At 41.1% G+C, this 17,475-nt stretch overlaps 1 protein-coding gene across 5 annotated transcripts in view; it reads left to right on the top strand.

Annotated features, from left to right (window-relative positions):
• The first annotated feature begins 1,138 nt into the window (after positions 1-1,138).
• Positions 1,139-17,475, top strand: part of MGA (MAX dimerization protein MGA) — a 112,731-nt gene continuing 96,394 nt past the window's right edge. For 3 of the 5 annotated variants that reach the window (XM_089521905.1, XM_089521904.1, XM_089521901.1), the window contains exons 1-6: positions 1,139-1,323; positions 3,950-4,106; positions 7,120-8,244; positions 10,268-11,201; positions 12,326-12,425; positions 13,990-14,082. In XM_089521905.1, the coding sequence (XP_089378031.1) occupies positions 7,160-8,244; positions 10,268-11,201; positions 12,326-12,425; positions 13,990-14,082 (2,212 nt within the window). In that variant the 5' untranslated portion in view covers positions 1,139-1,323; positions 3,950-4,106; positions 7,120-7,159. Of the gene's footprint in view, positions 1,324-1,557; positions 1,634-3,949; positions 4,107-7,119; positions 8,245-10,267; positions 11,202-12,325; positions 12,426-13,989; positions 14,083-17,475 lie in introns of those variants that run through there. The other 2 variants (XM_089521902.1, XM_089521903.1) reach the window with 2 other exon arrangements.

Genomic DNA, 17,475 nt, shown 5'->3' with positions numbered 1-17,475 from the left:
TCTTTCTCAGGCAAGCCTCTTACAACCCGCTTTCGCTGAAATAAATATTAAAGCAGGGGGTTGACAAGAGTCTTAATAGTAAAACTAAATCCACCGCCATAGCCTTGGCCCCTGAGGGAGACACAAAACAAGGCACTCGATCCCTCCCCGAGTCCCCCACCCACCACTATTCTTTCCCTTCTCCTTTTGTGCCATGCATGCCTTTGTAGACTGTAAACCTGAGGGGGGCAGACAATAAATAATAATAATAATAATAATAATAATAACAACAACAGGTAAGCTGCTCTGAGGGCTTTTTGTGGGCTTCTGGGGCTATGTGACCATGTTCTAGGAGTGTTTCTTCCTGACGGGCATCTTCAATGAATGCTGACATGGAAGAAAGTGGGGTAAATATATCCTGCGCGACCCTGGGTAGCGAGGAGTGAGTGACCTGCATATTAATCTGTGTACTCGCTATTTTACTCCGTCTGTGAGCCTTGTTTAATACGAAATGAGTACATTTAACACAGTGCTTGGTGGAAGTACGTTTGCGGGGGAAATAAAGGGCTGCTTTGGAGGGAGGAGGGACAGTGAGGGCTCGCCTCAGGCGCCATGCCTTTCGACCCACAAAAATCCAGCATGGCGCGGGTGAAACGTGCGTGAATCGAGAAGCTGAGGGAAAGAGGAGGAGCGGAGGAGCGAGAAAAGAGAGGGAACGCTGGCTCCGCGCTCGCCTCAGCAAACGCCGCAGCCTCCGAAACAAGGAAGAAGGCTGGGCGGGCGCCATTAGGGGGACATGCCGCTCGGGGGAAGGGACGGCAGGGCGCCCTCGCAGGCAAAGCGGGGAAACGCCTGGGCGAGCGAGGAGGGAAGCGAAGGAGCCGAAGGGAGCGGCTCTTAATGCTGGGGCAGCGGAAAAATACGGCCACTTCCCCTCCCCCACTCAGCGGGGAAGGCGCCTCAGTTCTAGAACGTTCTGCTACGCTACGCAGAAGCTCCCCTCCCCCTCAGGCAAAGCCAACGGAGCATGCGCGGAAGGAAGGAGGGGGGAGGGGCGGAGCTAGCGGAGAAAGGAAGGAGCGCTCGAGCCGCGGGCACGTGACGCAGCCTGCAGGCGGGGAGGGGGAGGGAGGGAGAGAGGGGGAAGAACAGGCTCAGGTTCAGGCGCTCGAGGGGTCTGCACTGCGCTTGCGCCCTTTGAGGCGCGGCGGCGACGTCACATGGGTGCGTGCGCACGTTCTCTCCGCCACGATTTGACTCCTGTGAACACAACAGACTGAGGGAGGAGGAAGAGAAGGACGGAGCCCACCGGCGCCTTCTCCTTCGCAGCCGCGCCTGAACAAGGTCCCTCCAGTAGTCTCTCTCTCTCTCTCTTGTGTGTGTCTTCGTCTCGCGCGCGGTTTCCCCGCGTGGCTGGCACACCCTCCGTTCCTCCTTTCTTTCCTTCCCGAGGGTGGGTCCATCTGAGAAAACTAACACCCGCCGCCTTGGCCCTGAGCAGAGAGGCCCCAGGCCCAGAGGGGGAGGAGAGGAGAGGAGAGGAGAGGAGGGCGCGCGCCTGTCCTGGAGGCGGTTCTTCGAGCCACGCCGCGCGACGGAGCTCGCCATTCGAGGCGCCGCCGTCGTCGTCGTCGTCGTCGGTTCCTGGCAGCGGGTATTTTCAACGTCCTTCCAAAAAAGATGGCCGTGGGGGGACATGAGCTTGCATAGAGCAGACTCTGCTTCCTCAGATGCTTTCTTTCCAAAGCGTGCGGGCGAGATGCGGGCCATATGGCGGTTGTTGTTGTTGTTTTCTCCTTTCTCTTCCTCCTCCGGCCCCTGGGCCTCCCCGCGGCTAGGTCGGCTTTATTTAATCCGGAATCGGAGGGAAGTCTTCGCTTTTCTCTCGGAGCACGTGACTTCCAGGGGTCTCCAGCTCAAAAGAATAATAATAATAATAATAATAAAGGGGGTAGTAGACCTAAATTTACATTGATTCAGAGTGACCAGTGTTGCAGAAGTAATCTGGTTCGACACCACTTTTAACTGCCCTGGCTCAGTGGAATTCAGGGATGCCATATTGAGGAGGGAGCAAGCTTGTTTTCTGCTGCTCCAAAGAATAGGAAATGGAGCAATGGATGCAAGCTGCAGGAAAAGAGATTCCACTTCAACATTAGGAGGAACCTGCTGATAGTAAGGGCTGTTGACAGTGGAACAGACTCCTTCCTCGGAGTGCAGTGGAGTCTCCTTCCTTAGAGGTCTTTAAACAGGGGCTGGATGCTTTGATTGAGAGTTCCTGCATGGCAGAAGAGGGTTGGACTGGATGGCCCTTGAGGTCTCTTCCTACGCTATGATTCTGTATGTAGTTTGGTGACATATTTACCCTTCTCTGTGAGAGACCTCTGGTGCCACAGCAAACTACAGTTTCCCAGGATTACATAACATTGAATCATGACCTGTTAAAATGTTTCTGCAGTGTTACTTTGGACCTTTGTGTCCCTTTTGCAGCCCAGATGCCCCAACGGCAGAGCCACGTTCAAGAAAAATGTAGATAATTGTCAAATAACAGCTAAAAACACTTGTATAAATGTAAATTCATACTTCTTAGTCAGGCTTGAAATGAGAGGTATTTTGGAATTCCTACTGGAAAGAAGATTGAAGTGTAGGGCCTGTCCTGGAAAAGGAGGACACCTGGTTACCCTGCCTTGATTGACTGACTATATTAATTGGTATTTTTGGATGGTATCTTAATCTCTGTCTTAAACATGTTTAGTAGAAAGTAAACCAAGGCATACTAGTGACTACACTCATCCCTTCGCATTTGTGGCTTTGACTTTTGTGCATTTGATTATTCACAGATTTGATTAATATGTTCTCTAGGAATCTCTAGGTCCTCCAGCACAACTCTGTGCTGAACCTTAACCAAAAGTCGCACCGAAAGACCTAGAGATTCACCTCACTAGGCCTTTGTAGCTCTGTGGTCAGTATCTGTCAGACATTGACCACAGAGTTGCACTGGAGGACCTAGAGATCCCTAGAGAGGCGTCCTCACAGATAAAAACGTGGTGTTTTAGTTTTTCTACACTCACAGGGGTCCTGTGCCCCTAACCCCAGACTTCAGTCTACTTCCTTGGATATGTTTGGTCAGATGCATTCTTGTACTTAAGTGTATGTAGCTAGGTGTGAGACAATGGCGTGGAAAGGTTTTTGTTTTTATTTAAACTCCCTAATACATTGCTGTTGTATTTCTGTATAGAAGTAAGAGGAAAGGACTTCTTCCATATTAAAGCTGAGATATGAATGACATGAAAATGACACAATAGACATAGTTTTTTGTGGGTTTTTTGGGCCATGTGGCCATGTTCTAGAAGGGTTTCTTCCTGATGTTTCGCCAGCATCTGTGGCTGGCATCTTCAGAGCCTTCGAAGCCCTTGAAAGCCTTCGACTTCACACAATAGACACTTTGGAGGGAGTCTGTAGATTTATTTTTTCTGGTTGTGCTTTAGCACTCAGAAGGTAAATTACATTTCAGGAATCTTGCAACGGATTGACAAAAACTAGAATTCACTGGTGTTGCTCTAAAACCCTGCAGGGCAGGGCAGGATCGCATTTTATCATATAATATACACTATTGCACATGGTTATATAGTGTACCCTATGTGAACTGTACATTTTAAAATCTAGTAAATGTTAATATTATGCTGGTTTCCTGAAAATGTAATCATTTTTATTACCATTGTTCCTCAAAGAAATCAGACTTGTCCTTTCTATTCCCAGTTCCAGTCATTTTATCCTCAAAACAGTTTTATGCCTTGCATTGCTCATAAGAGAAGGTTATCAGTACATGGACATTTGTCATAGATAAATGAGGATTTGAATTGTGCGTCAATATTTCTGTCGCAGTGTTTCATTTGGAAAAAGTAAATATTAACTGCTTTCAAGCACTCATACTTCTAATGATCAATTAACATTAGTTTTTGTTGTTTGGCAGGTTCAAGTCATGATGGGAAGATCCCCCTGCCCTTTTGTGGCTGAAGATGATAAACTTGGCCAGGTCAACAGGAATAATATTGTTTTCTTGTCAGAGTAATAGAGTATCTTCATACATCCTTTTTTTGTATGATGCTGCATAATGCTCCCCTTTTGAGGTAAGGTTATTGCACAGTATGTTGTTAGTTCTCAGTTTTTCAGATACTAGAGGAAAGTTAAAGTTTTATTGTAAAACTTAACAGTCCTGTATAACACTTCAATATTTTTTTCAGTTTGCTTTATAAAGAAACTTAAATGGGGGCAGATTCTGTCAGAATTGGTGTTAATTGCATTTTAGTGTAATAGATATTTGTAGATACATAATGTTTACTTGTTTGCAAATTAATGTTGAGGTTGAGAACCAGCACAGTGTGGTTTCAGTGTTGGACTATGACACTGTTGGACTAGGGTTGGATTCCCAGCTCAGCCATGAAACCCACTGGGTGACCGTGGGTGAGTCAAACTCTCTCAGCCTCAGGGAAGGACAATGGCAAACCTCCTCTGAACAAATCTTGCCAAGAAAATCTCATGATAGGGTTGCCTTACTGTCACCATAAGTTGCCAATTACTTGAAGGCATGCAAAAATAACAATCTTCTAGGGTAGTTTCTAAAAATGTGGCTTGTCATAGTTACAACAAAAAACATTTGAAAAATTACAAGACTAATTTGCAAACAGTGTTTGCTTCAGTGGTTACTTCAAATTAAATGTTCCATCTTAAAATGTTGTATACTATCAAATAATCTAAAAATTTTCAGAATTGGAAATAAGGCACGATGGGCAGGATCTGCTGATGTCTGTACGGTTGGAAGTGATTTTCCTTTCAGACCTGTAACATTTCTCATGTGGCATAAAAGGGAGAAGGAATGTAGCAGCATCTTTAAGATGTGTGAGCTTTTGTCGATATAAACCCACTTCTTCAGCAAGGAAAACAGAGAGATACATGGAGAGATACATCTTGAGCTGGATGATAGTGGCGAGTGTTCAGGAATCCTCACTCTTCAGTCCTCTGTGCCCATCCCACTTGACAGTTGCCCAATGTGAGAAATAGGTGATATAGTGAGAGATGGAAAAATCCAGTTTGACACCACATTAACTCCCAGGGCTCAATGCTGTGGAATTCTAGGAACTGAATTTTTGTGACATCCTGATCCTTTTCTGTTAGAGAGATTGGGTAACCCAACAAACTACAATTCCCAAACTTCCTTAGCCATGACAGTTAAAGAGTTGTCAAATTAGATTATTTGTACAGTGTGGATGCAGCCTCTAGAGATGTTTTTCTGATACATCAGATTTTTCAGGTGGAAGCACTCGGGGCTTGCCATAAACTAGATAGCTCAAGATTAAATGTGTGCATTTATATTTCTGCAAAGTTATTTTAAAATGCTGAATCATTTTTCTATTAATGATGAACAAGTAATATATTGGGTCATACTATTCATGTTGCCAAAATCCACTAAAATGCCATGTGCTATCTATCTGTATTCAGATCTTTTTTTAGCAATGATAGCTACCACTTGAAATTTTTGTTGTTATATAGCAAGATTAATGAATCTGCTTTAGAAATCATGTTTGAGTGTTGGACTATGACTCAGGAGACTAGGGTTCGATTCCCAGCATGGCCATGAAGTCCATTGGATGACTTTGGACAAGTCACATACTCTCAGCCTCAGTGGAAGGCAATGGCAAACTTTCTCTGAACAAATCTTGCCAAGATAACCACAGCATAAGGTCATAATAAGTCAGAATGACTTACGGCAACAACAACAAGTTATCCATAGAGTTTAAGGTTGTCGGACAATACATTTGGCCTTGTTCTAAAAATATTTTTTAAAACCTCTAATTATCATAGTAGGTATTTGAAGTTATAATTGTAGGTAGTCTAGGCAGAAGGAATAAAATCAGTATTTAAAATACTAATTTGCCCAGATATTTAACTGAAATAGTGTAAAGTTTCCCTATTTAAAATATTGTATTGTTGTTACTATTTTCCTCCAGAACTGAAATTAAAGGCAGAGTATAACAATTAAAACAGTGATAAACATTTGTATATAAAAACTTGCAGACTGTTGTTATTAAATATGTGCTTAAGCTATCAGCAGAATTAAAAATAATCAAAAACCATTTATATTAAAGGGGGGAAATCCTCCATTCTATCTAATTTAGCTGTTTCGTTGCTAATTTGGTGTCTTTTGTCATTAATGGACTGGATGAGGACAGATAAATTGAAGCTTAATAAAGAGAAGACAAAAGCGCTCCTAGTCAGTCAGAATCAGGGAATACCCTTTCTGGGTTGGATTTCACTCCCCCCCCCCCCCCGAAGACACAGGTTTATTTTTTGTGTGCATTGCTAGACTCAGCCCTGAACCTTAGATGTCTAGGTTTCTGTAGTGGCCAGGAGTGCTAAACCTGTTGCGCCAGCTGAGCCCATTTCTAGAAGTGCCTGTAATCCTGTTTGGATTACTTTAACACAAATACAGTAGACCCAGAATGTCACACCAGACTGCTAACAGTGGCAGGTTATTGTCTGAAATACTCTATCTCCCTATATAACCCTGTCTGAGATCCTTAGAGAAGGACTTATCTTTGGTCCCATTGTCACAGGTCCAGTTGGTGAGGATACTTGCGGCCTTTTCAGTGGCTGTTCTCAGGCTATAAAATTCTTTTCCACAGGAAGCAAGGCTAGTTCCCTCGTTTGCTTTCTCTTTGCTGGCAGATGAAGACCTTCTTAGACAAAGATTTTGCTATTAGGTGGTTGGGCAGAAGGGTCTTTTAACAGTACTGGTAATTTTGTGTTGTATTTCTTGTTATCTTGAAAAAAATTATAATGTTCTAAAAAAAATTTAAACTTTTAAACTCAGGATTTTAGCTGTATTTTGTTTTATAATATTTTGTATCTATTTTGTTTCCCATGTTGGGAGAAAAGAGGGGTTTTAAATGACTATGTAAATATTAAAATGATGATGTATTTTGGCTATATTATGATATTGTTATTGAACTTGAAGTTGATGATAACCGTGTACTCAGTATTATTGCATATGAATCTGTGAGATGTGAAATTCTTTTATATACATCATGACTTTCCTATACTTTATAAATGCTTGATATGAACCATTCTTGGATTTCCCCCCAGTATGACCAATATGAAAGAAAATCAGCCAGAACTGTGAAATATGGAAAATATTGGAGAAATTTCATCAGTTTCCAAAATGGAGAAGCAATCAGTTGTGTTAGAAAATCAGAATGGTGGAACTGTAGCAGGTGCTGCACCTGCTCTTTATGTCCTTGTGAAACAAAGTACTGGAAAATCTGACCAAGGAGCCTTGGTTTCAAATCAAGATGACTGTGGTCTTGCCAGTAGTGCAGTACAACCAGTGTCTAAAGTGAAAACCACCCTTCCAGCTGAGCTCACCTTAGGAAGTATTACTGTTACATTGGACAACAGCAACATGTGGAATGAGTTCTACCACCGTAACACTGAAATGATATTGACTAAACAGGGAAGACGAATGTTTCCATATTGTCGATATTGGATATCAGGTCTAGATTCTGATCTGAAATATATTTTGGTCATGGATATTTCTCCTGTTGACAACTTTCGCTACAAGTGGAATGGCAATAGTTGGGAGCCCAGTGGGAAAGCAGAACCTCATGTGCTAGGAAGAGTATTCATTCACCCTGAATCCCCTTCTACAGGTTATTACTGGATGCAGCAACCAGTTTCTTTCTACAAACTGAAAGTAACTAATAATACCTTGGACCAGGAAGGCCATATCATTTTACACTCTATGCACCGCTATCTACCTCGATTACACCTTGTGCCTGCTGACCAAGCCACAGATGTTATCCAGCTGAATGGTCCTGATGTGCATACTTTCACCTTCCCACAGACAGAGTTTTTTGCAGTGACTGCCTATCAAAACATCCAAATTACACAACTAAAAATAGACTACAACCCATTTGCTAAAGGGTTTAGAGACGATGGTCTGAGCAGTAGACTTCAGCGTGATGCAAAGCAAAATGGTAGCTCAGAGCAGGAAGTAGGTAGTTTAACTAGTTCTCCCAGCAATCACAAACATCCTAAAGAAGGTGATACTTTGGATCCAGAGCAGAAAGCTCTAGACAGATCATTTGGTGATACATGTAACACACATTTGGAGAGAGATTCACTCAGCCCATATCATGACTTCCTGGGTTTCATACAGACAGATGTTCATGGATGTAATGGCCAAGCATTAAAGCAGGAAGCATCTGAAAGGTAGGAATGTATTTTACTTTCATTAAAGCAAGTATTCATGTTTCACAAAACTGTGTTGGATATATTGGCAGCTCTTAAATACCACTCTGGGTTGCCATTTTCAGTCTGCAGGTAGAAAATGAGACACACTTTTGCAGAGTAAGCAAATTTATGTAGCACTATTACCCTCTTTCCCAAATTATTTCTTGTTTTTTCTCTATGGTGTATATGGATTTTGTTCCTACATACAGCAAGATATTGAAGATGTTTTGAAAGTAATAAATACATGGTCCACTTGTATACTATCCTGTGTATTTTCCAGTTGAGCAGAGTTTTGTTTGTATTTTAAAATGGAGAGAACAGCTTTTATGTATCTTTGAGTATCTCCATTTTCAGTCTTACTCTTGCATCTTATACCTTTCAAGCACTCAGCAGGTCTTTGTCTTCAGACCCCTTGGAAAACTATATGTAATCCATGTAATATGTGCAAAAGGATGTTATAGCACCTGTGAAACTAACTGTGAAGATGTAGCATACACTTTTGTAGACTTGGGGGCTAAACAGACCAATGTTATACACTGGTGTGGGGGCATGGTGTACGCACACTGGCCTCCCCCACACCAGCGTCATGCTGCGCGCATGACAAAGGGCATTATGGTGCTCTGTTGGTGTAGTGTTTAGACATGCTGTGCCAAAGGAGCGCCAAAAAGCCGGTGCAACAAGGGTACCTTTTTGCCAGTACTAAAATGAGTGGCATTTTGCTGTTCTTTTTAGCTCTGGCCAAGCACAAAGTTGCCACGGCCCCAATCTGGTAAGGAAAAGGGCGGTGGGATGCTCCTCCAAAGGGGCAGTCTGTTTCGTCCCTAAGTCTACTTCAGAGGAAGTAGACCAAATTTACAAAAGCTTATATTGTAATTTATTTCACATGGTTAGTCCTAAACAATGCTACAAGATCCCTTTACTTGCTGATATTCCAGACTAACATGGTTGTGTCTCTAAATTCCACCCCCCATTTAGTGTGAATATGTAATCCAGTATTGGGTAACTGAGATAGGGCCAGTTCTTCCCTAGTGTCCTCCCAAAAGAATCACACCTCCACATTTTGGGCAATACATATATGATGTCTCAGCATTTCTGGTTTTCCTTTGGAATTTTTTCCCTTTTTATTTTTAACAGTTTATGGAGAGCTAAACTACCATGGTTTGGGTCAGTTCTTGGTGAAAAATTAAAATGGGGGGATTAGGGGGCTTTTGATGGACTTTGGTGGACTTTAGGCCCTCAGAAAATGGGTCTAGAGGCCTTGCCTTTGCTGCACTTTCCTTATACCTAAATGTAACCAGTAAATGGTGTTAGGGTTTCTTTACAGATATTTCTTTGTGGTACTTGGACTTGAATATAGCTTTCCTGATTTTGATCTATGATAGGGTGGACAAGCTTTTTTTCTGTTGATGAGGGCACCTTTTTGTGGCTGGAATCCTGTTGGTTAGTGTCAACTAGAATAGACTCATTGGATCAGTTTTTCTGTGGTGAATCAACATGTAGGTAAACCCAACTGAAATAATGGATCTACTCTAGTTGAGACAACAGGATTTAAGTCTGTTGCTCTCACTCTTTTATCTTTCATCACCTTCTCTATCCACAGATACATGAATTGATCACATGCAGCACATGAATTGATCATATGCAGAGAACTTTGAAATTAGGCATGGGGTTAAGCTTAAGGACAGGTCTAGGAAAGGGTCTGATAAGGTGTTCTATTTCTGTCTATTAAATGAATTAATCTGTTAAACAAGTTTGTTAGGTGTTACAGCTGATATTAATGCTAGATGATAGTTGCAGGCAGCCTATCCTTTGGAAAGACGGAGGTGGTGCTACTGAAGGAGAATGTTTTATAGTAATCTGAGCTGTACCTGTTTATGCATATTTTGTTTTTTTGTGTATGTGTTATTTATTTAATGATACCTTGAACAAAAAGGAGGTAAAGTGCTTATTTTTTAACTGTGCACTTTCCTTGTTTAGCATTTTATTTTTCTCTCTTGTCCAGTCCAATAGCTTCTCAAAATGTCTCTCATGCGGCATCCCCACTAAACTCAAATGGAGGTGTTGAGGTTAAGGAGGAACCAGTAGATGACTATGATTATGGGCCAAGTGTGTCTGTGGAAGGGATAAGTGTGAAGCAGGAAGAAGATGATGTATCAGAGGAGTATTTCAACAGCAGTGATTCAGTTCTGGAGCGGCAGCTGAAGAAACAAAATGGAATGGACAAAAAGGAAAGCGGATCCAATAAGCGACCCCATGATGGCCAGCTGGGTGTTGCCAGAGCAAAAATGTTAAAGTTGGATAATGGCAAGTTGCCTGTTGTATACTTAGAACCCTGTGCTGTCACTAGAAGTACAGTAAAGGTTTCTGCCCTTTCACCAGTCGTGTCACCTTCTAAGGGTGAGCAGTCTCCTTTGAGTCATTCAGTGGAATCATTTCCTACTTCATTTGAAAATAGTGTTATCTCTAGTCCATTTGAAGCTAAGGAAACAGATGAAATACCAACTGGAAAACAGATACCTGAGGATAATGTGTCACAAAGATGTTCTTTAATAAGAGAGATGCCCTGGGAAAATAATGAAACATCTAGCAATTTGGCCTCAGAAAATAAGGTGCCTAGTTGTAATGTCAAGACCTCTGCATATAGTGACCCCTCTTTAGCAAAAGTTAAACCCACTGGAAAAAAGTCGAATGCACTAAGGAATAGTATTTCCTGCAAGAATATTACTGACAATCAAAATATTGGGTTGCCTGGTCAACGCAAAAGGGGAAGGCCACGGAAAATAAAGCACCCGGGAGTTGGAAGACCACCTAAATGCACTGGAAGGTTGATTACAACAAGTAATTATGCCTCTTTGGAACCTCATGGTATTCATTTGGATGTTAAGCCTGATCTTGTGGATGTGGATGGTGTGCTGTTTGTATCCTTTGCATCCAAGGTAAATATGTATCTGCATGACATTAGTGTTGTCAGAAATACTTAAATAATATATAAGAGGAGTGCTCAAAATGCAAAGCAAAACTGTAGGATTAGACAACTGTGGGATCTAAGCTTTTTGTTGAATTAACATTTTGATTTTTTTTACATTGTACTAGACATGCTACAGTCTAAATTGGATTTTAAGTTAAACTCTATTATTTAGTGACTATTAAGCATTAATAAAATAGTTAAATTCTCATTGCTTTTTCCCAGGTGATTAGTGCACAAACAGCTGCTCTAGGGAGGACTTCATACAAAAAGATGTGCAAGTGAAATTTTATTTATTTATATTTTTATCCCACCTTTCTCCCAAAGTGGGACCCAAGGCGGCTAACAACATATATAAAACGCATTAAAACAACAATTAGAATCGTACAATTAAAATAATAAAAAATTTAAAAAAATTACAAATATAAAATTCAAAACATACAAAGTTTAAAATAATAATCTAAAACCAACCTCCTCATCCACCAATAAAACCAAGCCTGCAAGATCTTAAAAGACCTGTTTAATTAAAAATGTCTTTACCTGCAGGCAAAAGGCCAACAGTGCAGGGGCCAGCCTAGTCTCCCATGAAAGGGAGTTCCACAGGGTGGGAACAGCCACTGAGAAGGCTCTCTCTTGTGTCCTCACCAGGTGAGCCTGGAATGGTGGTGGGACCCAGGGAAAGCCTTCTGGGGATCTTAGGGCTCTAGGTGGTTTGTGTAATCATCCATGTAGTTCAGTACCCTGCACAATTACAATTCCAAATTGTACAGAAACCTTTTCACATACCACTGGATTTATGAAGACCTCTCTGGTGCAGCCATTCACACTGTAGAGATGGACTGTTTCAGACAGACCCATATGGTGCATGTGATGTTACATCTAGGGCTACTCAGTGTGGGCCCATTCCTGCTTGCATGATAACCACTTTTTAATGGTATTTTAATAGGGCTTAAGGGTTGCGTTGTAATGTCCAAGTCTAGATTAGCTTGAGCTAATGTCCATTTGCAGTGTTAGAAGTGACCTGTGATTGTCTTTGCTGTAAGCCTACAATAGAATTTTGTCAAGACATGCAATATATGATATTTTAATCTACAGGAAGCTCTTGATATCCACAGTGTGGATAGAACTGAAGAAAAAGAATTGAAAAATACACAGACCATTTCACTGACTACATGTGATCCCTGTGTTGACCAAGGTAACAATGAGACTTAAGTTGGTGAATTAAGCTTTTTAAAAATGCCAGATGTAGATGGGAGTGAGTTATGATTTACCCTTTTATTTAACATTTTCTATCTCTGCTATGGTTGACTGAGTTTCCTAGTAAGAGCCAGACTAAATGTGTAGCTTTAAAAATATAAATTATTTGAGGGAGGAGGCTGGATAATTAGAGGGATCAGATTCAGAGCAGGCATGGAGAAAGAAGGTAGCCTTTTTCTCTCTCTCCTGCTGTGGAATATTATAATAATAATATTTATTTATATCCTGACTTTTTCCCAATATAGGGACTCAAGGGAGCTAACAAAAATTTTAAACAATGCAAGCATTAAAATATAAAGTTTAAAAAACAATTGAACATTTTAAAAAAGGTTTAAAAAAGTACACCTATGTACAGTCGACCCTCGCCTTACGCAGGGATCCGTTCCGGATCCCTCCGCGTAAGGCGAATTCCGCCTATGCTCAAGCCCCATTGGAAACAATGGGGCTCGTGCGCGGGGCGCAACGGGCACATGCACCTATTCAATTGAATGGGACGCGCCGCCCCTTCCACCTTGCGCACGCCCCACGGCTTGAGCGCATAAGCTCAAGTCCACGTAAAGTGCGCCCGCGTATGACGCGGGCGTGCTGTATTGAAAATACTGTACAGACCTTAAAAGCTAAATAGCACAGCATTTAAAGTCCAACCCTTGTCAGTTTGAGAAAGCCAAATGGCAAAAGAAGGTTTTTATCTGCTGCTAAAAAGAGAGCAGGGATGGGGCCATACTGGCCTCTCTAGGGAGGGAGTTCCAGAGTTTAGGAGGAGCCACCGAGAAGGACCTCTTTCTTGTTTGCACCAAACAAGCCTGAGAGGGTAGTGGGACAGAGAGAAGGGCCTCTCCTGATGATTTCAGTTATAAAGTATCAATTAAGCTAGAACTACAGAACTAAAATGAGTTTAAAAATATATCATTCAAAAATGAAAACATAGGAAAAATGTATTTTAATAATAGTGAACTAGTTACAGTGTAACTACCATAAAGCACATGCTAAAATATTATTATTATTACAGAATGTTAATGTAAATCATAAAGTAATACAAAATTGATTAAAGCATAAATTAATATGTTATGGGAAATAATATAAGGCACCATGAAGTGAATGCAAACTAGCAACAGGGTTGCACACAGCACTTCAGCACAACTACTTTAAGAGCAAACATTGTGCATTAATAGAATGCCACTGATAGACAAAATACACTATGACATGATGTAAGAAACATATGGGATAATTGTTGAAAATAACTAATATATATTAAATATACATATACATTAGAAACTTAAAAGTACAGAAGAAAACGTCCATTAGTCCTCTGCTTTTGAAAAATACTGCAGCTTTCCTCGTTTCACTTTTTTCCCCCTCAGAATTTGGGAGATGTGGAGGATGTCCTCAATAGTAGTTCTCTCTTTGGCTTCTGAAAATGGGATGGGAAGGATTGTTGGTTAGTGAGTGAATAAGAAATGGTGATAGTATTAAGAGATTTTAAAGAAATACATATTTGACAGGTGTTCAGATGATACAACAGCTGGAAAAAGAATTGTTGGAAGATCTGAAGTCTTTTAAGTACCGGCAAGAGATACATCCTAGCCTTCGAGAAGGTAGGTGTGAGTTCTATAAAGTAACTGTTGTTTCTGATCGTGCCCAACATACACATACTATTACTTGCCTTGATGAAAATATTGAGGTCCCATGTGGATTGTCATTTTTATTACTGTCGCAACATGTGTAATTTGTATGAAAGAGTTCTTGTTTGGTCCAAAATTTCACATGTACTTTTTAGAATTACAGTACACAGGGGTAAAATGCCAGTGGCTTAGAGAACAAACTAATATCTTTATTGTAAAAACTCCATTGTGAGGCAGGGAATTTATGAGGGAGATCACTGTAGGTTACTCAAACTATCTAACCCTATTACTGTTGCTGATTCTGAGGCATTAATTCTTTCAGTGCAGAGCATTTTTGCACTTTCAGTATCCCTTCTCATTGATGTGTACACAAGTCCACAAACTTCATCTACTCTTGTAGAGCTTGGTAACAGACTCTGGCCAGTGGCTTCTGCAGTCATCTCTTGTGTTGGGCAGTATTCCAGCTTGATAAGCCCTTGTTCATGTGCATCCTTTATGAAATGATACTTGTTTTCAACATGCTTAATATGAGGATTGGTCATCTCTGGCTGAGAGATCTTTATGCTTCCTTGGTTATCTTCATATATCCTGTTGGGATTAGCTCTTTTATTCCAAAGTCTCTAACGGTAACATGTGTAGCCACTTCCATTGTTTACATGGTTCTAAGGATGAGACACATTCAGTTTTTGTAGAGGAAGTTGTGACTGTCTTCTGCTTCTGTGTAGTCCAATCAGTGATTCCATTTCCATAAAAGAACAGACATCCATAGAATTGGAGAGGTGGAAGAGACCACAAGGACCATCCAGTCCAACCCCATGCCATGCAGGAAATCACCGTCAAAGCACCCCGGACACATGGCCATCCAGCCTATGCTTAAAGATCTCCAAGGAAGTAGATTCCACTACACTCGGAGGGAGGGTCAAACAGCCCTTACTGTTCCTTATCTCCACTGTTGAACAGCCCTTACTGTCAGGAAGTTCCTCTTAATGTTGAGGTGGAATCTTTTTTCCTGTAGTTTGCATCCATTGTTCCATGTTTTAGTCTCTGGAGCAGGAGAAAACAATCTTGCTCCCTCTTCAATGTGACTTCCCTTCAAATATTTAAACAGGGCTATCATATCACCTCTTAACCTTCTCTTCTCCAGGCTAAACATCCCCAGCTCCCTAAGTTGTTCCTCATAGGACATGGTTTCCAGACCCTTCACAATTTTAATCACTCTCCTTTGGACAAGCTCCAGTTTCTCAATATCCTTTTTGAATTGTGCTCAGAACTGAACAAAATATTTCAGGTGGGGCCTGCCTAAAGCAGAATAGAGTGGCACTATTACTTCCCTTAATCTAGACACTATATTTTTCTTGATGCAGTCTAAAATTTCATTGACCTTTTTAGCTGCCGCATCACACTGTTAACTCATGTTCAGCTTGTGGCCTACATGGGCTCCCAGATCCCTTTCACATGTAATCTTGTTCAGCCAGGTGTCCTCCATCCTATATCAGTGCATTTCTCCATACTGAATTTCATTTTGTTAGCTTTGGCCCATCTTTCTAGTCTATTCAGGTCATTTTGAATTTTGATCCTGTCCTCAGGGTATTAGCTACTTCTCCTAATTTGGTGTCATCTTCAAATTTGATAAGTATGCTCCCAATACTGTCATCCAAGTCATTGATGAAAATATTGAATACTAACCTGTGGGACCCCACTGGTCACTTGTCTCCAGGATGAAAAGGAGCCATTGTTGAGTACCCTTTGGGTTCAGCCGGTCAACCAATTACAAATTCATGTAACAGTTAAGTTGTCTAGCCCACATTTCATTAGCTTGTTTGCAAGAATATCAAGTTCTTCTGCACAAAATCCCAAAAGCTGCAGATGTATCTGATCTTGTCATTTTGCTTCTGTACAGAAGCTTTCCAATAGCATTTCATTTTCCATGGTGTTCTTCCAGTAGTTGGTATCTGTAGACAGAGTGCTCACTAGATGTAACTTAGTTAATCCAAGATTTTATTTATTTATTTATGGTATTTATACCCTGCCCTTCAGTCCTAAAGGCTATCAGAGCGGATTATAATTATTATTTTTAATTAGACGGCTCCCTGCCCTCAGGCTTACAATCTAAAAGACACGACACAAAAGAAGAAGGAAATGGTGGTGGGAAAGGAGATGAGGTCCAGTGGTTCTTCTCTCCCTCGGAGGCCTGGACCAAGGCAGATGGACTGGAGGGAAGGCTCTTCTTCTTCAGGCTAGCCCTGATGGAGCTGGGCCTGCCTGTTCATTCCCTCACAGTCTAAAGGATGACAGATGTTTCAGTAGTTCTGTTATTTTATTGATTTATTGATTGATTGGGTTAGGAAGGTAACTTCTACCTTCTTGTTCAATCTATATTCCAAGAAAATATGAGATGTTTCTTGTTTCACTTTCACAACAGGGAAGGTCAGAACATCCTTTAGAGTGGGCGTCTCCTTCCCTTTGCTCCTAATAGGCAGGAAAAAAGAAAGACCTCCCTGACTCCAGCAAGCCTCCTAGTAGGACATGTTTTATTTTACAGCCAAATTTCACCAATTGCTGTGATGAGCAGTATCCCTGGACACTTCCCTGGCCTGAATCCTTTTCTTTTTTCAGACTTTACTTTTTTGTTGTCTTTCCATCTTGAGTAGAGGCATCTATCAGTAAACGCCTTCTCAAGGAGCATCTTATTCAGTTTCTCAGTCCATGCTCTGGCAGCTTGTTTTAATTCATAACTGCTCTTCTGAAGTTTGCATAAGAGATATTTATTGTTTTTGTCTTCAAAGCCTGGGGGTTGTTCCATATAAATGTGTTCAGATAGTTCTCCATGAAGGAAAGCAGTTTTTATATCCAGATGATAGCTTTTCATCCAACGTAGGAAAGATCTCTGCGTGGCTTTCCTTTAGTAGGTTGGTCTGTCTGTCTGACTGACTGACTTGCACGTCTGCAACCCCTTCTTGTGGGTTTGGTGTCTCAACTGTCTCATCAGTGATCCATAGTGTTAACACATCCAACAGAACTATCCTCTAAAAGTTAGTTAAAAATCAAGTTAAACCAAATAGTTTAATCCTATGACAACTTTCTTCTTCATTAGTTAATACAATGGACCCTTGTTAATTGCTAAGGTTTGGTTCCAGGAAACCTCCTCCCCCAGATACCAAAATCCGTGGATTCTGAAGTTCCAATAAATACATTGGCACAGTAAAATATATAAAATGACAAAAATCAAGGTTTGTTCTTTGGAAGATAGATAGATAGATAGATAGATAGATAGATAGATAGATAGATAGATAATATTATGGGTGGCTGAATCTGCGGATATTGGGGGGGGGGCGACTCCATGCATTTTTCCTTTAATTGAATGCT

This window comes from Sceloporus occidentalis, unplaced genomic scaffold (genome assembly GCF_023333645.1).
Source record: "Sceloporus occidentalis isolate IW3139 unplaced genomic scaffold, rSceOcc1.0.p SCAF_4, whole genome shotgun sequence".
NCBI classification, from domain to species: Eukaryota; Metazoa; Chordata; class Lepidosauria; order Squamata; family Phrynosomatidae; genus Sceloporus; species Sceloporus occidentalis.
This window is presented reverse-complemented; position numbering and strand designations above follow the sequence as displayed.